The sequence below is a fragment of the Antrostomus carolinensis genome, unplaced genomic scaffold, assembly GCF_000700745.2.
Source record: "Antrostomus carolinensis isolate BGI_N321 unplaced genomic scaffold, ASM70074v2 scaffold12539, whole genome shotgun sequence".
Taxonomy (NCBI): Eukaryota; Metazoa; Chordata; class Aves; order Caprimulgiformes; family Caprimulgidae; genus Antrostomus; species Antrostomus carolinensis.
Window position 1 is genome coordinate 21,899 of NW_010336454.1, and position 22,732 is coordinate 44,630.

Sequence of the window (22,732 nt, forward strand, 5' to 3'; positions counted from 1 at the left end):
CTATGTCAAATTTTATCATGCTCCAGTCTTCCTTCCTTGAGTTACTAGATAAAGGCAAGTAATATAATCAGGGCAGTGATTCTTTCAACTCCAACTCATAATATGTCAACCACTGTTATCATTTGGCCTCTAAGTTTATGATCTTTCCTTATCTTGATTTCACTGATTTTTTTCTCACCTTTATAAAATGAACAGTCAGAGCTTAATTTAGCAATGGAAAAATTTATTTTAAATAGTTTATAGTTTAATGTTTAAATAGTTTAAAGTTTAATGCACATTCTTAGTGGAAATTCAAATGATATTAAAACATGTTCCTTTACAAAGCCAGGTTAGCTGAAAAATAGCAAGGAGCCAGATAAGACCTCATTTTGTTGCGTCTTTTAACAATTTGCTCAGTTTGGTCCCAAGATGGCAGCCCCTAGGTAAAAGCCAGAGTATTAACTGAAGAACCAAACTATCTGAACTACTTGAGATTAAGTTTACAAGCCATCTGACTTCCAGGAATCAACAATGAAATTAAATACTTAATTTTAAAAGGTAACAAGAGCAGCAGATCAGGGACATCCCACTTATGTGCATGAATCACACATTTATCATTTTAGATGGCCATGATAGTAGTTAATCAAGAATTAAAATTATATATATATATATATTTCTCAAATCACATTCCTATATCAACAGTAAAAGCACAAGGTTAGGTCTATACTTACACAGCTCTAAATTCAACCCTGATTAAATTTAAAAAGTTCTGTATTAAACATTTTTCTGTCAGATAACATGACAGTGAAGATGGTATCCAAGAGTGAGAAAAAGCTACCAGCAGTTTAGGATTGATGAAGAAGCCCAATAATTGCAGACTTTGGTTACTCAAATATTATTCTTTTGCTTTATGAGCCAACAGTACTTGTTTTCTTGAAGAGGATGAAGCATCTTCATACTTTCCCCAGCCTTTACCAAGGGGTGTACTAGCAGTGGCTGCTACTGTGGATTTCAGATTAGCCAACAAACCTCTCCTGGGTTTCTGTTGTTTTGCCTCTTCTATAGCGAAATGCTTTTTCTGTTCATCAAGTTTTTTCTGCAGGGAAGACACTGTTTCTTCAAGCTCAAGAACACGTTTAGCCCAGTTCTGAAGACTATTCATTTCTTGATCCTATGAGGATAAGGTTGTGTTAGGTATGTGAACAGTCCAAGATCTTTTTCATGTAGTTAATTTTCTGTTTCAGATTATTTTACTGTACCAGTAAACACCCTTGTTATTACTACACTAAATGGCTACTCAGGACCTATTTCTTCTGAATTACTTCTATGTAAATTAGAGAACGGCAAACTACGGGGCCATCAGATCTAGTAAAAGACCAGGTCTGACTAAGCAGCTGATGCTAAAATGCTTAGTGACACTATGCAAAGAATTGCTGTTGCTCTAGGAACCAAATAAAGAAGGCTTTCCTGTCTTAACCTGCAATTACTGAAAGCAAAACTGGACAAATCAAAACTCTTACCATAGTTTTAAGCCTGCTAACTAGGACTGAAAAAAATGCTTTGAGGGGTCAGAATAGAGAGTCTTAAAGATGCTCTCTAATCCTTGTGGTTAACAAAATGTCACTATGTCTTTTAAGAACTAAGTAAGAAACAAAGTTCAAGATGACTAATTTTCAGTCTCAGACTGAAAAGTACGCAGAAGCTAATTTAATGTTCAAATAAAAACATCACTAAGCAGTATTATAGTTGCCTTGCTTCATTTGCAGATTACAAATTACAATTGCAAATGAGGCATAGATGCAAAGTTTCAAGTGTTCAAAATTTTCAATTTTTTATTTAGGAATCTAGTTGATATCTGAGGTCAGATGCTGTCAACTTTACGAAGTCCCTGCTTTTGAAGGAAAGGTTTCTTCTATTTCAGTATTAAGTAGTTTACCTGCCCTTATCTCTTACCCAGCTTAGCCACCTCTACAGGAGTGTCAATATAGCTTTAAAGCCACAGATCCTTAGGTCTTGTTGCACTACCATTTGTGCACTAACAGCTCACTTGCCCTCAGCACAACACTTTATGACTAGAGTTCTGAGTAGTATTTTCTTTGCTTGACAATAATTTGTGGCATCTTTAGATTAGCAAGAGTTGTCAGCACAGAGTTACCCTATGGACTGAGCCTATCACTTAAACTGAAAAATGAGTCTGGTCTTACAAAGATACAAAGTCAAAAAGTAAAAAAACACAGGCTCTGAGCTCATAATTCAGGAAGTTAGGGATAAAAAAATGCTAACATCAAAATAAATTAACAAGACTGAATGGTGTTTTTACATGTACAAAGATGCAGAAACATCCAGTACAACTATAGACACAAAGCCATAAAGTTGCTTTTAAATTGTTAACAGACCTTGAGCATGATTGTATGCTTCAGCTGGCTGTTCTCTTCTGCCATTTTTCTGTAGCCTTCATTAGCTTCTAGCAGGGTTTCATTTAATTTCTGTATTTTGAACTTTAGAGATTTTATAAGCTGAAAATAAAACCCATACACAAAGTTCAAAACAGCATGTTTTACATTAATTCTGTTTATGACTAGAACTCACGCAGACTCTATAAGCCTATAAGCATTTCTGATTAATATTGAACAGTGCAAACTGCAAGATCAAAGCAATGAAGATGAAGTCTGCTTCTCTCAACCTTCTGTGTCCCAACCCATCATTTCTGGTGATAAAATACAGCTGAAGCATTCAAAGCCTATTGTGCTGAAGCTACTAGATTTACACAGACCTGTCAATCAAAGAACAGCAGCACAGACTAAGCTAATTCTCAAACAGTTTGCTCCTTTTCAGCAAGGGTAGTTAAAAGAACACTGTCATCTCATTAATACTATTCGTATAATGAATTAGAACACAGTTAACAACAGAAGACATCACCTTTCTGATGGGAATATTGATGGATTAAGTCCTGAGATGGAAAAGAAACTCCGAGCCAACAAAATTGATGTTATATCATTAATTTACTTCTACAAGGCTGGAGTGAAAATATCTAGGTTGCTTAAAAAACCACTTTTGCCCATGTTTAATGGCTGAATGGTAAGAAAAAAAAAATAGTGAATTACTCATCACACATCCAGAGATATGCGAGGCAAAGCAGCAGAAGGGCACTGTGGAACCAACTACTTTAAACTGCTCTCACTTCAGTTATTGCCAGGCAGCAATTCCCAACATTCTAACATTTTCTAGCCACACAAAACAATTGATACTGTATCTCCCTATCAGACATAAAAGCCAAACTTTCCTTCTAGCATCAATATTTGAAATTGATATAGGAAATGGAAAATTATGTAGAGCTCTCAAGAATAGGAGTGGAAAACAAATGCCAGCAGGGCCATAATACAAGACATTAAACTTGGTAAGGAAAAAGTTATTTTTGGAGTACAGTTCCTCAACAGAAAGGGATTTAAGTTCACTTTCCATTTACATGGTTTATTAGAACCAGCTGGAACTATTTCTCCAGTCCATACTTCTATTTGTCATTGGTGAAAGGAGCAAGGCTTCTCTCTTCCCTCCTCCCCATCACCTTTAAACATGGGAAACTGACTGTAGCTTTACAAGAAGTTCATTCAAGATATAGACTAAAAATGCATTCCTAAAAATAATTAGTATTTGTTTTCCATAACACAGCCTGAAGTTCATAATTTCCACCTCTATATGCTATTCAGAAACTGAGATTTTATTTGTTTGAAAAACAGAGGCATTACCCTTTACTTCAGTTTAAGGGACTAGAGGAGTTCACTACTTACAGAAATGTTTTGTTTAAGACACAATTTTAGCTCTAGATCTAACTTATTACCAGATTCTGTAACTGTTGCCCTGTGCATGAACAGGCAGCATTTCAGGAAGGAAAGCACTGAGGCCATGGCAGCAACATTTTCCCTACTTCCAACTTGGCTTATGTTCACCATGTTACTTGTTATAGTAGTTACTGTCTTTACAAACTAGAGTAAAGCCAGAACACAACCAGTCTCTGGCAAAAGTCATCCATACTTGGGCAAGGGCTTTTTTGTAAACTTGGCACCCATTTGCAGGAATCTCCATGCTTTTAACTACAGTGCAGATCTTTAAACATTGAATCATGCCAGATTTTAGGATTGTTTTTCCAAGATTTGTTAAATACTGAGCAAGACCTACCTCTTCTTTCTCTTGGCATTGTTTCTGCAGTCCTTCATTGGCTCTCTTCATCGTCTTGTTCATAAGATCTATAGGCAAAAGTTTGTTTGTTTATACATAATACCAAAAGTAAATTGAACTTTGAATATCCAGATTAGATTCCTACCTAGTTCCATGTTATTTTCAGTAGTCCGTATATCTGAATTCAGACTTCCCAGAGCCAACAGCCTCCCTGACTGTTGATCAAGTTGCCTTTCCAACTGCAGTATTTTACTCTCTCTATCCTGAAAAAAAGAAGGGCACAGGGTAGAATTTATCTAAATTTCTGCTTAACCTGATGCACTATTGCACGTCCTTCAATTATACCCCACATGTATATGCACTTTTAAAATAATCTGAGGTGGAACTTGTGATGGTTATGGTTGAGAAATCACAGTAAGGAGTAACACTAAGATCACGAGAACCTTCTAAGATCTTACACAGAAGTCAACTCTTCCAGTCTGAAGATTTCCAAACTGTATTAAAAGTAACCATATGGCAGAAAGGAAACTCTAGTGCATCTGTGTTAAAGACTGTTGTCAGTTAGCTTGCTAAATAAGAAAGAATGTATTACACAGAAGTAACTTTTAATCTCAATCTCTTTTTCAGTAGCTGTCAGATTGCTAGGGTGGTATTTTGGAATACAAAATCAAACTAGTGCCACCATCAAGAAAAGTTACTCATCTAATTCTGGTTGTCTGAAGCTGCCACTCGGACGTGCTCTCCTTTATCAATTAAGAATTTTACATCTTAGGAATTTCACCAGTTGCTTAACTGACTTGCTACCAAGACCATCTTGTTTTTTCAATCTTCCCTTATGCAGCCTTGTGGCCAGAGTAAGAGGCAGCTATAAATACAGGGAGCACTATTAAAACTCTTCCTCCAGCCCAACTAGGGCTTAAGTGAACATAAAAACAGACTAAGTGGGGTAAAAAGGCAAGCGTAAAGGAGTTGGAAAAACAGAGGCCATCACACAATACAGTGTTGCTTGTCAACACCTGAATGGAGAGCTGTAAAAGCAGAAATGTTCATGTATCACAATCTACAACAGACACCCACTTCCTTCATGTCTTAAAAGGAACCTGCCTACCAGTGGAGCAAGATGCCACTCACTGTCACTTAGTGGACAGGAGAGTGAAGCAAGAAAGCACTTCTGGTGTACACCACAGTTGTTCTATTCTTCCACTACAGACCTTCTGAAATGACTGAGATGGACAGGTCTCACCTGTTGCCTAGATACACTTAGCTCTCTATGCAAAGGCTAGAAGACTGGTAGAGTTCCACATGGCTAATGTGGCTCAGTTGCAAAAGGAAAAGCAACTCTGAACAGTTCTAGGTATAAAAACATTCAGGAAATTAAGTTCTCACTTGCATAAACTCTGACTTCTCATCACAGTTTCTTATCCCAGTTCCTCTAGACCTTCAGAGCAGAGATCCATTATAATTAATAGCGACCCTGTACTAAATTCCCCACCAGCCCTTTCAGACTAGCTTTTTACTCTACACTGTACAATCCCAAGGACCTCCACAAAGCCAGACTGCTGTCTACACCATCCCTCTAGGTGTTCCAATCATTGCACTACGGAGATAAAGATGACTTGGCCATAATGAAACTGTGCCTTCAAACACCAGGAAGTTTAGGTATACGCTACAGGTAGTGTTAGACAAAAGACATCTCTATCCTTACGGTTAGCACTGGACACCAGAACAGCTAGGCTGAACTGCTAGTTACTTTGGCTGTTCAGTGTCATATTAGGATTTCTGAATGATTCTGTTAAGAAAAACAAAATTTAGAGTTAAAAGGCTAGCACACCTTCTTTAACAGTCAGGTCATACCTCAACTTTCTGTTGTTCAGCTAGAAATTCTTCTATGGGAACATAATGGTCTTCAATTTGTTCCATTGCACACACATATGCATGTTTCTTGATGGCCTCTTTATACATTTCAAATTTGCTCTCCAGTTTTTCTTCATAACTGTCTTTCATATCTTCCAAGCGGTTGCTGAGGAGAACATGTTAGCTTTATTTAACATATTAGCATTCCACTATCACAGTTTGACTACATGTGTTCAACTGGCAATATCAAGGTTATTAATATAATCACAAATTGTTGATGTCAAGAGACCAAGTATTTCTCTCCCTTTTCTCCTTTTTATTCTCAGTGATGCTACAAACTTGCACCAAGGTATAATTTCTACTGGGTATATACCAAGAAAAGTGCTATAGAAAAACACATACTTCAGATCTATCAAACTGAAGTTTTATAAAAAATCCCACCAACATGTAGTGATGGATATTACTACACCCGAGTAGACCTGATATTTGAAGCATAACTCTTAGGGATGTCTTTCACATTGTTGAGGTTTTTTCCCCCCCATTAAAAATATACACCAAATTCATTTTGTCTTATTATTTTGATACTTTACACATCACTCTTGTCACAATTTAAAAAAAAAGCCCCAGCAGTGACACAGAACACCTCGAAAGAGAAAAAGCATAACTGCTGTTTCAGGTGTTTAGTCAAAGGTACCCAAACAATTTTAAAATTAGCACAGTTGTTAAACCATAGTGTGTTCAGCTGGCAACTTAACTTGGGGTTAGTCTCTGTTAGCAACTGAAACAGCAGGAAACTGACTTCCAAAATGAGAAGAGTTAAGAGGAAGTGAATTCAGCTTGAGCAATCTGGACACACTTGAAAAAAAAATCCCCAAATTAGCAACATCAGTGCAGGCAGCCACAGTAATTTATAAAATAATAAGACGACAAAGGTTCATAAGTCATCCAGGAGCAAGAATCCAGTAGGACAGCTCAAAGAGATACAACGTACAGGCATGTACATTAACATGAGCAAGTGCAAGTTTTGGAACAGTCACAAATCTCAGTGGGGTACCTGTAACAGTCTTCGACATCTGCTAAATACTAATAATGAGTCAGGACAATCTCCAGTAATTACAAATTAAAAGAAGTTCAACAGAAAGCAGCATTACTTTTTCATTGTACATGGGAAGAGGCTGATATGTACAAGTTTATTTTAATGTTTCTTCTTCCCTTTTCATCAGAAGCTTTGAAACTGTCCAGCCCTAACTTCTCTAAATAACGTGAGTATGTATGTCTTGCATATATACATACATATATATATGTGTGTGTGTGTGTGTGTGTGTATATATATATATATATGCATTTATATATGTGAAATCCTTTCAGTCTCAAAGGAGACTGCAATATGACTTGCCTCCAGGCTTCTTCTGTTTCCAACAGCTGTCGGAACATTGCTTCTGCCATCTCTCTACGTATCTTCACTTCCAGAAGGAGTTTACTTTGCCTTTCTGCAACTAGCTTCTCCTTTAGGTTCTCTGTAGTTTTCAAGAGATCCTAAATTTAACAGATTTCAGTTCAGAAAACAAGCTAGAAACACATATTGATATGCATGTAAAATGAAACAGATACAGACAGCCATTCAGAGGGCATTTCTACAAGCCTGTATTTTCAGGAGGGCTGCAACAAGGGTTGAATATTTTCAAACATTAATTTCTACTGCAAAGACAATCTTTCTCCATCTTGATAGTTTCTGCTATCAAAAAGTTTGCTACTGCTTTGGCATTTAAATATTAATTTGTACAACCACATAGCATAAAGCCTACTTGATTTTTACAGTTTTGTATAGCTTTGTTTTTAAAATGCTACATCTTAACTTGTTCTTGTTGTTCCTAAAAGAGCATAAGTGACTGAATAACATTGTTTTAAACACACACATCCTGCTTCCTTACTCTTCTCATTGAGCAGTCAGTTGAATTCCAAATTTAGCACTTGACATAACTAGAAAGCCGCAGGCAGCCTTCCACAACTACAATTGTTCCCTCAAAACCAGACCACTTTAAGTTTAGGTCTGCCTGACACTGAGCAGAAGCTTACAGTTCTCATTTGATACAGCTTCCAGCACATCTCTTATGGTAAAAGATTCTAATATTAGAACTAATAGCAATGGCTTTCTTGGGTACAATTTTGAGTAGATGTGTATTTACCTCATGACTCAGAATGGTGATGTCCACTTCCTCTTCTGTGGAGGTTTCAGTACTGTCAGGGAAGTCATCTACAGATGTGTTAGCATCAAAGTGCACGATAGGTTTGCCGTTGCCTCCAACTAGCTTGGGTGGAAAATAACCAAAACTTTTGGGTAGGATTGTCTGGATTACCTGGAAAATCCAGAGTTGAACACACTGATTTATCAATGCTGTCAATGTTGCGGGTATCAGAATAACAGGAAGAAGTGGCTGTATTTACACTATATTTAATGGTTACAGGAACATTAACAAGATTTTACACATCTTTTAGCAGACAAAACCATCTATCAATATGAATGCAAGACTTCAGTACTCTAACAAAGTGACAATGGGAAAGATGACCTACTAACAAACTTAGTATGTTTGTCTAAGAAAGTGTTTTCTCTCCCCTTAAAATATTCTATGATGTTTTGGTGTAGTTCCCTGGGAAGTTAATGAAAAGCAGTAAATCCCTAAAATATTTGCTCCTTCCTGAAATACTGTGACCAGGATTCAGCAATTCATGCTAGTTACATAAAGCTTTTAAGTACATATGTCATAGGACAACACACCAGAGAAGCTTGTCTCCTCAGTGCATGCTCTTATCTTATGATAGAAGTTGCGGTCAAACAGAATTAGAAGAAAATCTTTCTCTGCGAGATCATATTGGACATGCCATTACAGACTTGGAACGTGTCAGAGCTAATCCATGGTTCCAGGCTAGAAATGACTTAATTTCTGCCATGAAGCACAGTAGAGCTCACCATCTTACTCCCTGCAAGAAGCAGCTTCCAGGGAAGCTGAATGAACTTAAGGCCAAATATCAGCCCCAAGTCCTGCATTTAATGGGAGGCTGACAAGCTGAGCTAGCAGAAAGCATGAAGATATGTAGGTTTAGCAGAGGGGTTTTTGCCTTCAAAGGAGAGGAGCACACTACCTTCAAACGTTAACTTACAAAAAAAAAAAAGTCTTCCTTTTTTGTTTGTTATTAATTACTTGCACTTAGCCAAACAAGAGCAATGCAGGCACAAGAGATCTCAGTCAGACTACAAAATAAGAGGTTACTATTTTACTACCACTGCTAGCTGTCCAAGAAGTTTTAAGTAACTGTCATCTTGTGCAACAGATGCTTAACTGCACACAGGTTAAACAACTCATCAAAAGCCTGAATTGAAATCTAGCACTTGCTCAGATATATGGTATAACCAGAAAGATCTGAAAATGCCCCAGCTACTCTTTACACAGAATGTCTGTGGTGTAGAATGAACCAGCCACAGACAGCTGCAGCTATCTTAGCTTCTTACCACAAACAGGTCTGAGGATGGGCAAGGCTACTAGAAGCCTTTTAGAGGGAAGTCATGCAGAAGAATTAATATGATGTATCTAAAGTCCTAATCACATTAAAGTCCACACAACCTGATCAGTTCACAAACTGACAGTAACAAAGAATACAGAATAGCAGAGAATGCAGACACACTCTTACCTGTTTGGCTATAGCTGAAAATTTCATTACATGTAGCGTTTCATCATATGTGGAAGCATGCTGATTAATGTTTACAATCATACAAGCTTTGCCTTTTCCACAAAAGAATGGCTGAAACAGACGAGTCAATTTGCTCTCTCTGAATGGAATGTAGCTTGGCTTCATCCTCATTGTGAAAACAATAACAAAATTGTGAAACAAAAAAAAAAATTGTGAAGTTGTGTGATACTGTAATTTAGCTTAATTCTGTTTCTCTCTTTCAGGAAACAGATCCAGTAGGATCTTCATGTTTAAGCCTAAGTTATTTCACATCAAAGAGCAAGGTCTTTCCTGGGTCTCATAAGCTCTCCAACAAATTGAAGTATTTAAAAGTAACATGGTGTCTGCATTACAGTTCCCTGTTGTTACAAAGCAGATACTGGAAGGAGCCAAAAGCTAAAGTTCAGGACATCTGTCAGCTGTCTGATGAATCTGCCTCTAATTTGGAGGTGGAATGGAAGAGTACAAAACGGGAGCTCTGTACACAAAGTGCATTGCTCATACACACATATGCACTACAAAAAGCCTGGTAGTTTGCTGCTAATTGCCCTTTTTTATTCTCCACAGTTTTAGAGAAAGAATGTTCATTTCAGGTATTTGAGTGACATCTGGAATAAAGAAGGCTGACAAGATTTCATAGATTTTCCTCTGACCATGCAAACCCCTTGCAGAAACATAAAGGGATGCTTAGGTTTTTCAACCAAAAACCTGGCATGTTGTTTACAACTTGTCACTTACTTTGGATTTTGATTTTGCTTCAATGCTGCAATGCATTTTCCAAGGATATGAAGAGAATTATTAATATTTCCTGCTTCTTTTAGTCTGTCTCCAAAGGCTTGTGTTTTATTACACCTCTCTGATCCAGCCAAGTCACAGAAAGACAACCTGCATGAAAGAGTTATCCAGAACACGCATATAAACTTGTTTCTAAACAGAAACAAGAACATGAAAATAGAACTGCATGTCTTTTTATTTATGCATCTAAAGTGTAAATGAGTGACTCATTTCAGTCTACTGAGATCACAGAATAAGTTGTACTTTAAAGTTGATGTTTTGTCCAGAAGGCACTAGGCAAGGTATTTAGTATAACAGTGCTAACCTATCTGTCTTTCCACTGTATATCAAGATACTTGAACAAGATTGGTGCTCCTAAGACAGTCTATTCAGCACAAAGAAGTCCACTCATAGCATTCATTTAAAACTTTGTAGGTGTTCTTATAAAAAGAATTCAGTTTAGGAACCCAAATTTTGTTGCAATCATAAAGTACTTCTAGACAAGATAAGAAGAATTTCTGAAACAGTTTTACATAGTGGGGCTACACTGCAGAAGCACCTTGACCATCACCTTCACCAGTTCCATCACTGAAAGGACAGCAGCATGCTTCAACACACTGCAGTCTGCCTCCTGGATGCAGGATCATTTGTTCACTATTGCAAATAAAAGGCCAGAAGTCCTTCCCAGATCACCTTAGAGCTTTGTTTGGCTATAGCAATTATATACTACTAAACTCAGGCCACTGGACTGTCCTGCATAGTACAATAGGTTACAATCAGATACAATTATCCTGGATAACCAAGGAATTTCATCACTGCTACTTCATATTAAGAAAGCCCTTAGGTGTTATCTCAGTGAGGCATATTTATTACCATTTCTGCTCAGCAGAGACATGAAAGAAATCAGTAGGAGCTAGGACTGAACCAAAACACTTCGTTACAGGACTGTCTTCATTTTTCCATATCAAGCTAAATGGACAATTAATCAGGAAAAGTCACAAAAAAGTTATATAAATGGTTTGAAGCCAAAAGATTAGGCCACTTCCTCTAGAACAGAGATATAAGGGCATAGCACTGCTCTCACTGGGTGCACCTATATTAGCATTTTAGATCAGGAGAACAGTTTTTAAGCAAATCAGCTGATGATACCCTCTTACTGTAGATTGTACCATGGAGCAGTCCCAGAGCATATCACCTGCATTCTTTTCCAGTGATGGACTTGAATTTGTATTCCAGGAGCACATCAAATGTGGTACCACAAACATTAAACCCATAAACTCTAGTCTGGTCCCAAAGTAGAAAGAAACACTGGCATAACTTGCACCTAGGGTCTTCGGCACTAACTGCTGCATTCCCACTATAGAGACTGGCTTCTATCCGCCAGCTGTTTGAATCCTGTTCACCTGAATATACAGTGTGGTACCACACAGTACTACTCTGTCCCCACCTCCCTATTATGTAAGACAATATACATATATTTCCCTCATTTTATGTACTACTGACAGAGTTTTAACAGGTGCTTTCAGCCACGAAAGAATAAGGGACAAGGAAACACTTCTATGCCTGTCCCTATCAGGTTTCCAGTCAGTTTGATATAGCCAGTGTAGTTCTGATTTCCTTCTCATATCTCAGAGGATTTGTTTATTAAAAGAAAGTTCACCAGTTTAACATGCTTACACCTTATCAACTTTTCTTAAATATTTACATTTGAGTAATCAGCTGAAGCATTCACTTACTCTGAAACTCCAAGAACACACGGCTGATGCTCATCGGTTAGCCTTAGTAGCCTGATTGAAAATATACTGTGACTGGAATGGAAAGAAGTTCTTTTAAATAACCATAATTATGAAAATTAAGCAGTCACTGAATCAAACTAAAGTTTGTATGCCACAGAAAGTGTACTGCTGGAGAAAGAACAAGAATTCATTCACTAATTTACATTAGTTACCTTTGCAATGCATTCATTCATCAGCAAAAAGCAGACTTTCCATTTCTTTCAATACAGGAGAGGGAAAAAATATCACATGAACCCTACAAGCTGTCTTGGGGAATGAACAAGCCAGTTCACTTAGGTCTACTGATCAGAAAAGGAGTACTCTCATACTCAAACAAAGTTTAGACAGTATCTGAACTCAGTAAATCTGAATGACTAAATTAGAAATAAATAGGTGGGGAAGGGAATGAACTAAAGTTTGACAGCCCTGTAACACTGCCTACTTCAACATACAAGTTGAAGTTTCTAGAAAAACAAAACAAAACAAAAAACCACAACCAAACAAAACCCACCATTTAGAAACAAGCTAAGTGAAAATCAGCATATTCTCTGGAGCAAAAAGTAGACATTCTAGGCACAAAACTCTGCCAGAAAAAACACAGTTCTTTTTGGCATTACTTTAGGCTTAAGTGAAATTCAGGTGGAATCACAGCACGAAATTAAATGGCAGCTGTCTTTAGCTAACACAGAACAGCATAACTCTTGCATTTTAGAGAAAAAGTAGGCTTAGTAACACCATAATTATATTAGCTAAATATACATGTCCCTTCCACACTTAAAGGCATTAATAACAGGGCATTAAAATCAAGTAAGAAGGTATTTTCAACATGAAGTATACTACCTTCTCTATTTAATTTCTTCCCACTCCGACAGACCAGATTCTCCCAGAGCTGGGTAAGAGCTAGGAGTTTAATTCTTAAAATACCAAGTAAACTCAGCTAGAACACAGCAATCTAAAAGCATCTAGATAATCTAGCAGCGCTGAGAGGTACTTCACAACTGGCTCCTTCCTACATCCCCTACTGACAGACTCCAGGTTTCCAAGAATTACACTGCCAGTGATGAACTATCAAGCTTTTCCTTCAACATCCTCATATAGCCATTCTCACTCAGCACCATTAGCATTTGCTAAGATGTATAGCTCTGTTGGCGCTCAAAAATCAATGTGATTTGATCTTTTTGGTTGTCTAAAGCCATGAATAGCAAGTCAAGCCCAGCTACTATTAAAGTCATAGGGCCTCTTCTAGCTTTCTTCCAGAAAGAATCTCATAATAAAACCAGAATAATCAAGGGAAGTCTTAAGCTATTATTGAAGAGTGGCTCATTTCAAACATATTCCAAAGTCTTCTCTTCCTTTCCCTTCCTCCCTCCCCTTAAAAGATAGGCAGAGTATGCTTATAATTAGAGGAACAAACCTCCTACTTGATTGCTCGTTCATTCTAGTACAAGCAAAGCTTCGGTTCTTGTTTCCTATTTTCAGTATTTTGCAGGCTTCTTCAGTGCTCTGAATGTTAATCCACTTTAAGTCTGTGAAAAGAGACCTTTTACATACATGTCTGATCAGCAAAGAAATTCTGTGAAACTGCCAAGGTCATAAAACAGTAGCATTACCTTTAACATAAGAACTTCCTCCTTGATCCTCACAAATTCTTAAGACTCTACGCTTCTGAGTTTTTGATGTAGACAACACATTTAATAGGTCATACACATATTCATTGTAAATTTCACAAAAGGAAATCCACACAGATGCTTGTGTTCTTTGGTGCATGTTAGTCCTATATACATCAAGTGGAACAAAGTTTTTCTCTGCTAACCCAAAACAGAGAAAGAGTTCAATGATCAAACAACTAATTGATAAAGTTTTAATTGCAGTATATAGAACTTTCTAAAAGGAGGAGGCTTGTATATATCTGTTGCTGTACAATTAGATACACAGTACTGAATTAACTTTGAGTTTACCCAAGAACATTCAAACTTCCCCACAGTCACTTGTAACCAGAATATGCCCAAATTCTAAACTATTGCCCCCTCTACCACAAGCTCCCAGCAGTTCACAGATTAGCTTGGCAGAACGAACCCTCCCTTTTGCCCCAAAAGAAGCAAAACTACAGAAATATTTTTACATTGTTATTCTGTCTCCTGAGTTGAGCCTTTAAAATTTGGTTAAAAACTATATTTATTTAATTTGTAGTACAGTACGGAGATTTTTTTTAAATCCACCAATAATTACCTACTTATATTCCTAAATTTCTATTCTTGTTTTTCCCCACAAAATTTTTCCACTTTATTTTACCTAGTGAGTCAGAAGGAAGACTTTTTGAAGTACAGTTGGAAGAAGTCGACTCCAGATCACATGTATTTGTAACAGTATCTGAGATGCTTTCTGTCTCCTTGAGAAAATAAGAGACTGTTACACTCACAGGGACAGACTATGAGAACAGCAGAATTAAAAATGACAGTAATTCCAGTATTTAAGATTTAAATATTGCAGTAGTATTAAGCCTCCCCTGCTCTGGCTGCAAATGAAATGTTTTTTTACAATACCGAACAAAAATCAATAAATGCTCTTTCCCTCACAAGAATTCTTCCTCTCTGCTACTCCCAGCAACCCATTTTGGAGGCCAACTGCTGCTAACATAGTAGACCTTACAGTTCTGGAAGAACCAAGATCCCCTGTCAGACTGCAACAGTCCAGAATGCCTTTATGAACTACTGGACAAATCTGCACAGTATTTCAGTCAGACAAAAGAACTGGAAAAGTTCTTTCAGGGGCAGATGGCAGGGCAGTGGGCAACAGAGAGAATAAAGCAGCAGAGATTCTTAATTTGCTTGCTTCTTGCCAATCACTTTTGTAAATCACAGGCTTGTGCCAGGTCTGTCAGAGTTTGAGTCACTTTAAGACCTCAGACAGAGTGAAAGGATAGCTTCATAAAGGACTTAAAGGTCTCATGAACCAACAGTCTATGTTGCTTTAATTCAGACTAAATTAAAAAGCCATTAAAAATCCTGTATAGATAACAGCACAGTTTCTTTAAGTACACACATTTGCTGAATTTCTTTACATCAACAAAATTATTTTAAAACCTGCCAAGGCTTGTCAAAGCACAGGCTCCAAGTTACCCTTAGAAAAACTGGTGGAATGAAGTAGCAACTCCCACTATTTAGAGATTCCAACATCTCCATGTACTACCTCCCTCCCCATATTTTATATACTGACAAAAATTTTCATTAGAACATTCACCTCGATTTCCCAAAGCCCAATCCTGATAGAGGGTCATCCTACAATAGGATCCTCAAATAACATTCTTTGAATCTGTTCCCCTCTCCTACAGAGGAGAGGGGAACAGATTCAAAGAAATAAACCTTAATGTTCTAGCTATTAGAATGCAGTGCTAAGTTAGTTATGGATTGTCTACTGATGCCCATGTTACTCACATAGGTATATCCAGAAAGGAATATATACTTGGTGTATCCAGAAAGGAATTTTAACAAACAGAAAAGTATGAAGTAATATTTTCAAATTTTCCATTTTAAAGATAAATACCATATGATTTTGTTGTCGTTTATTTTATAAATGACAATTTTGCAGAGCCCACACTGCCTATATGTTTACGTTGTATAACCGCAGGCATGGACTCCAGTCACTCTGTTTGTAAAGTACAAAGCAGAATCCTAGAGCAGGGTAAGGGACTGTCATGCACGGCACACCTACGCATGTCAAAAATGGAATGGCATGCCAAAAAACCAGTACCACGTTACTCATGCATGTGGTAAGTTTTTGTAAAGGTATCTGAACAAACTGAGTGAACTGCCTATGCTGATATACTGTCCTTCAAATCATAAGACTAAATACGTAACAGAACATGAAGATGACTCCCTGAAAACAAGTGGGAACAGGAACTGCCATTGTTTGCCAGCGACAGAAGCTGACATTTAATAGCAAACATGAGGTCAGGTGGAAATAAGAATGGAAGTAAAGCAGCTTTTAATCCAGTAAAAACCAGTATTTAATCCAGTTAATAGAACAAGTAAAGGAAAGGAAAGGGAGAGTGTGAACCATGCCAAGCAAGTTTTTGCAGCAGTATTTTATAGAGAACATAAACAGCAGAACACCGGATACAAGGGTATTGCAGTAACTCAGAGCAGCTCAAACTACAAGAATGAAAGGAACAGCAGGATCTTTCTGCATGACATGTAAACCGAGCCTGGGAAAAGGGCCTACAGAAATCCATGTAAACCAAAGCCAAGCCCACCAAAGCATACCTGCTCTCAGATGACAGGCTTGAGTGAACATCCGAACAGCGATGCTATTCACAAGCTATTGAGAAGCACAGCTTCAGTACTGGGGATAGCTGAGCTATCACTATGGAAGCATTGTAACACATAACCAAGGTCTTGTCAGGTATTATTTTCTAGATGCATTTTTACCTTTCCTTCCTGATGGTAGAGTCTTGCTTGCTTTTCACTGTAGTGCATCAGTGTCTAGATCACCTACTGCAACATTCAGTAACTAAACTATTAATAAAGTCAGACTGTGATTTAACAGAAAGGAATATTTATAAAGTATAGAGTTATCTTTGGAATAAGATATTTGACCTCCTGTTCTAGACCTTCAGCTCCTGCTTTCTCCTTCTTGCAAACTTGTATGTTCCATGAAGTTTTTAAAAATAATTACCTACTATTCTCCTGACCATCTCAAGTTTCCTTTAAGACCCTCACCCCCTGCATATACACACAGTGCAAGCGAGCTTTTAAAGACACTCTCAAAATAAATATGCAATCTTTAGCATCTTTTAGATTTTTCATCTGAGGTCTTTCCTCAAAAGTTAATCAGACTCAGACTGACTACATGAAGATCAGTTTGCAGAGGTTAAATTAAACAACAGAATTCCAAGTGGAACTTTACATATGATTTCGTTTCATAGAAGAATATTCTTTCGGAGCTAATTGGAGTACTTTAACAACCTTGGTACTAAGGACCACAGAAAAAAGAAAACCCAGTCAATCATTGCTTCTACACTCCCCAGAATTCACTCCAAGTTGCTTTGAATGATAACAAAAAAATGTAGTAGGCTCACAGTTCAGGCTAAAAGTGTTCTGAACATAAGGGGAAAAAAGCCAGACATCTTGTGATAATTTGCAACTGGGCTTAGAAGTATAGAGAGGTCACACACATACAAGGGTGCCCATTTTCTGGTAAAACCCATTTCTTACACTGGAAATAGAAACTACTAGATAGTGAGAACAGGAGACTGCCAAAGTAAGAGTACTATTCTACCTACAATCTCCATAGACCCGAGTTAAATATACATACAATCCTCTATAGCAGGCTGTAATCCTTTTCTGAAATTCATTCTGTGGCATCTCACTTCACTTGCTGTGCCAGAAAAGTTTCTTTATTAAGTTACACAAATCACAGGTTTAACAGCTTTTTCATCTGCCTTAAGACTGTCTTCCACCAAAAGGGACTCTGCCTTCTTCGCTGCCTCTGCCAAAATGTTGCCATCACCTCTCCTGAGCTAATACTAGAACTTGAGCAACTGCCCAGCGATCCAGCCTGGGAACCCGACCCAAAAGAAGATTCACTTAACAAGAAGCAGGTTTTAGATAGCTCAGCTCTCAGAGACTTTTCAAAGGCTAGTGACACCACAGCGTCAGAACTGCTCCTCTATGGAAATCCAGGCTTTGCAAAGGGTTTTGGTTTGAACTGTGTGCTGTCTGCTCCAGCAAGTCCTTCCAGTTTACCCTGAGCTCCAAAAACAGCCAGTTGCCTTATTATTCCAAGGTTCAGTAAGTATGCATACTGTAGATTTCAATAAATCTAAAGAATTAACAGTAAAACAAAGATTTTATTAAAGACAGCCTGTTAGAAAGATTTTAAGAAGCTTCATTCAGTAACAAGGAAGTATTTGGTCACTGACCTCTTTCAGTGATGAAAGAATAGCAGTTTTTATGGCTTCTTCTTGCTTAACTTGTGCATCTTCTAGTTTCTTAACATCGTTGCTCAAATATGGTTTAAAGTTCATCTTCAGGTAATGTCTTCCCCTTATGTGGTTAAAAATCACATCAAGTGAGCGAGGTAAAATACCAAAATCTTTTGAATTCCCTTAAAAATAACAAAAATAAAATGCAGACATTCATACAAACTTCTCATTGGATTTTTACTTGGTTGTTATAGCTGCTTTTTCACAAACATTTTGTACCTTGGATAGTGAACGTCTTGCCTGCATTTGTCACCCCATAAGTAAACACCAGTCCATTCACTCCATTAACATACGCTCTCACTATCTCCTTCATTGAGCCTTCAAAAAATTCAGTCTGAGTAGTTTCTGGTCCAAAGACCTTGGAGAAGTCGGCGGGGGGGAAGGGGGAAGAGAAGAAGGAAAAAAAAAAAAAGGACTGATAAATGGCACAAAAGTTTAATATATCAAAATATTAAGCCCTGATTAATAGTGCCTAGTTTTTCAGAGCAAGCTGAGCAGGAGATACCAGCTTAGTTTCCCATTTTGCCTGAACCCCTTCCAATTCAACATTTTCTGTTGGGTTCTCATAGGATGCCTGCTTAAATCTGACAGGCACTCAGGCTTGCATTTATCTTTGAATATTTTCTTACTCCTAAAATAAACTACTCAGAATGCTACTGAACACATACTGTTTAGTGGATACTTTCAAAAGCTCTGCTAGTGATGCACAGCTCCCTCCTCACTCTGTACCAGTCACCCATAACTGATGAGAAGATCAGCCGTACAATGGTCTGCATGACTCAATGCCTGGAGGTGTTTACATTTTGATACTGTAAGAACAGACGTTCTTACAGTAGGTAACAGTTAATAAGCTTACTGCCAGTACAGAACATTTAAGCAGTTAGGCTGCTATTCTTTCAGAAGAAAGTCCCTAAACACATGCTTACATAAGTCCCTTTAAACAGGTAATTTCCTCTAACACTTGCCAGATGAGGGCATCTGCAGGAACAGCAGAACCACTGTAAGTTTGTGCCTGCAAGAAGCTTCTGTGGCATCTAATCAAAGACAACAACAGAGCTGCCAAAGAAGGTTCTTTGTCTCAGCTAATAGGCACCTCCACTGTAATACAGCTTTCTTGACAGCCTAATGGTAAATAATAAGCAGTCTGGTTTTTGGGGGGGTTTTGTGGGGGGGGGTTTTTAAGGCAAGTACCATCAAATGTAATTCAAAGAAGAAAAAAAAAAAAAATCACATTGCATGACATAGTAGAAAATTCAATTTTTATCATTACAAACCAAACTATAATTAAAAATTTTGCCTACCTGAGAAAAGGTGAACCTGTGCACAGAATGACCAATCCCTCTTTCACTGTTTTTCATTGCAGAAGACTCCTTGGGTGCATTAAGAATTACTGTCTGGGGATCTTCAATAGTTACACAACCCTTAAAAGACATAACAAGGTAAAGCAAAACACCACACAAAATTATTTAGGAAGAAACCCAGAACAAAACAAACCCACAACCTGAAAACTAGTGTTTTCATCCATTTACCAGAACTACAAACAGCTACAAAATCTACATACAGAGACAGCCACTTCATACGAAAGCCAGAGTGTAGACAAAGTTAAGGCAATTGTCTAGAGTTTTCAAAGAGGTTTAAAAATTTTCTAGGATGCCTTCCAGCAACTTTTTTCTTTTTTTAAACATTCTAAACACTGGTATTTTGTGATTGTGGCTTGCAGCACCCTATGAAAACAAAGCTATATAGAAATTTACTGATTTTGCACTTCAGTCATCTTCAGTGTAAAACAAGCTATGATCAGCATAAATAAAGTAAAAAGAAGTTTGAAGCATTATCCTTTGATTGATGGATGTTGTTTGATCAACTAAGGAAAGTTAATTAGCTTCAAGATTAATTTGATTGCAATTTCTCAATTAAGTAAAGGTGAAATACAATTACCTAGCATTCACCAAGTAGATAAATATAGAATGCAGTATCACAGGAGAATTTATTTTACACCAGTCAGGCTACCAAAGTTACAAACTGAACTACCACTCTAGCTTAACAGTGTCTTGAAGCATCAGCCACAAGGATTGATTGTAACTATATCTGACATTTATGTTCAGAGGCTGGACAGAGCTGGTAAGACTAATAATCCATGTGTAGCACGTACATAGGAAGTACTGCTCTTCCTACTGCTGTTCTTAATTAAGAAGTCTGCTTATAAGCTGATATAGAAGCTCCAAGAAGCTGGGTACTGAATTTAGACCAATCATTTGCTCACTGTGCCAGGCTGTAAACCCATACACTCTTAGAACATTCCTCCCACATTGCCAGGAACAAGAATGCTGGTCAGATGTTCTAACTCCTAGAGAGCTACAGAAGAATCCAACATCTGCAGCATGCACCATCAGCTGCCACCAGCCTCACAGACACTAGTGAGCAGAGGCCTTGAAGCAGTCAGATCTGCAGAGCTGGAAGCCAGCTGGTAACACATCACCCTCGTTGTCTCCCCCAGCTAACCCTACGGACAAGTTGGCAGGAGTTGGACCATTTCTGGCAATGGATACATCGTGAACACAACTTCCTGCTCTCCAGCAGGTGACTCTGGAGAATCACTGGCAGATCTTATCAAGAGTACAGAATTTCACCCAGAACTCTTTAACTTTACTCGCATAAATCATTATCTCTATAAGCAACAATAGATCAGTTAACCCTGCTGATTGTCTCAGTTTAAAGCATCAGTCTACAGCTATAAGAAATAGCACTTGGGTTCTACTTTTTTCTTGTTACATATCTGGACTGAAGATGATTTCCTCAAAATTATGCATGGCAGAGAGGTAAAAAGGACCTAAAAATTAAGTTGATCACTCATTGATTATAGAGATAGGAAGGGGTTTTTGGTTGTTTTTTGGTGTTTTGGGTTTTTTTTCATTTGTTACCAAGCATCTTCCTCATGAATTCAGGTGCTAGTTAAGAGAGTAGAGAATATTGAAGACATTTAATATCTTTCAAGCATTCATAGTTTTTGGAGGCTGAGGAAAAAGCCTTCAGACCATGCAAAACAGGTTATACAGCTAATATGTTGGAAGATCAACTATTTCATCATGAATTAGATGAATATAAGAGCTTTAGAAAAAAATCTAGTACAAACTTCAACACTTATTTTTTCCTCTCTCCCTGCTTTTAAGAATAAGTAGTTTCACTAACAGTCAGGTAGTCAGAAATTTCCCATTCCAAAGAGGAATGAGAGAAACAACTTGTAAAACAATTTTATTTTGTGACTCAGTTTACCCTTACAGCTAGCTTAGATTGCTGAAAGATACCAAACTGGAAGCACTGTGGTAGTGCATACTGCCTAAGGAAAGGTGTATGGAAGCCGGGAGAGGGGGGGAGGGGAGTGTCAGGAACAAGGTCTGTCAGAGAGCCTGCAAGACCTTGCAAACATAAGGGCTGGGAGATACACTGCAAAGACCTTGTCCTCCAAGGACAGCTAAGTGAATTCTTTGCTTCAGTGTTCACAATGAATGGGGGGCAGGGAACAGGGAGGAGTATCTCTGTGTGTCTGCATGTGCACATGTATGTGTGTGTAAAACAATGAAGCACCTGAATTTGACACTATAAACTGCAGAGGTTACAGAAAAATTTGACAGGATTGGCAGCAGGTCAACAGGACAAGGCAGCAGACTATTCAGGCATTCCAAAGAAACTCAAAGGTCAGACACCTGAACTACCCCTAGAATTGCACAATCTCTCCCATGAATCTCCTTCCTTTCCCGAGCACTGTACAGAGTCAAGAGTGACACCGTCTTTTAAATAACGTACCCAGTGGAATTTTGCTGAGCTACAGGTGTCCATGTCTGTACCATGCAAAATAGTAAAAATTGTGTTAAAAAAAAATCACATTTATCCAGGTGTCCACTAACTCTATTTAGAAGCAGTGTATGGTTTTTATAAATGGATTTCAATGCTAGGTATTATTTATGGGAGAAAAAAAACCCACATTTTTTAATTCTACAACCAACCTGAGATTCATGGTCTTCAAGCTCTGCTACAGAAAAGGGCCTCACTCTCAAGAAGACTTTCAAAGGTTGATATGCCTATTCATTAAAAGAAAATACACAGTTACAATGGCCACTTTTTAAACAGAACACCCCTTAATCATATCAGCATACATCTCTGATGCGGTATTCTCTATTTTATCTTACTCCTTTGCTTTCTCCTTCCTGTGAGGTTCAGACCCTAAGCTTTCATTTTCTTCTCTACCTCCTGATGTCCTTAAGTAACCCCTTTTTTGTTCCCCTCCATTAGGATTCTTTTATGACAAAGTCAGTATTTTGATTCAAAAAGAGCCCACTATTGGAGGCATAAACTGCTCTGCTTCCACCTGCTGGTCTCCCTCTGTATTGAATTCAAGTTGTATTTTCTAACAGCTGCCCTGCAGTACTGCACTTGCATTTTCATAGAATCATGGAATGGTTTGGGT

General features: G+C 37.8%; 1 protein-coding gene across 1 annotated transcript; it reads right to left on the minus strand.

The window, feature by feature from the left end:
* Window positions 1-874: 874 nt before the first annotated feature.
* LOC104530315 (kinesin-like protein KIF20A) lies at window positions 875-22,340 on the minus strand. Its single transcript, XM_010174861.2, has 17 exons — window positions 22,272-22,340; window positions 19,569-19,688; window positions 18,487-18,625; window positions 18,205-18,389; window positions 14,577-14,673; window positions 13,895-14,092; window positions 13,699-13,810; window positions 12,246-12,317; window positions 10,474-10,620; window positions 9,697-9,862; window positions 8,196-8,366; window positions 7,406-7,545; window positions 6,010-6,175; window positions 4,301-4,418; window positions 4,156-4,223; window positions 2,376-2,495; window positions 875-1,150 (listed from the first exon to the last, which is right to left on the minus strand). Exons 2-17 carry the CDS (start codon window positions 19,623-19,625, stop codon window positions 875-877), a joined length of 2,232 nt encoding a protein of 743 aa, XP_010173163.2. The 5' UTR covers window positions 19,626-19,688; window positions 22,272-22,340.
* Between the last annotated feature and the right edge of the window lie 392 nt (window positions 22,341-22,732).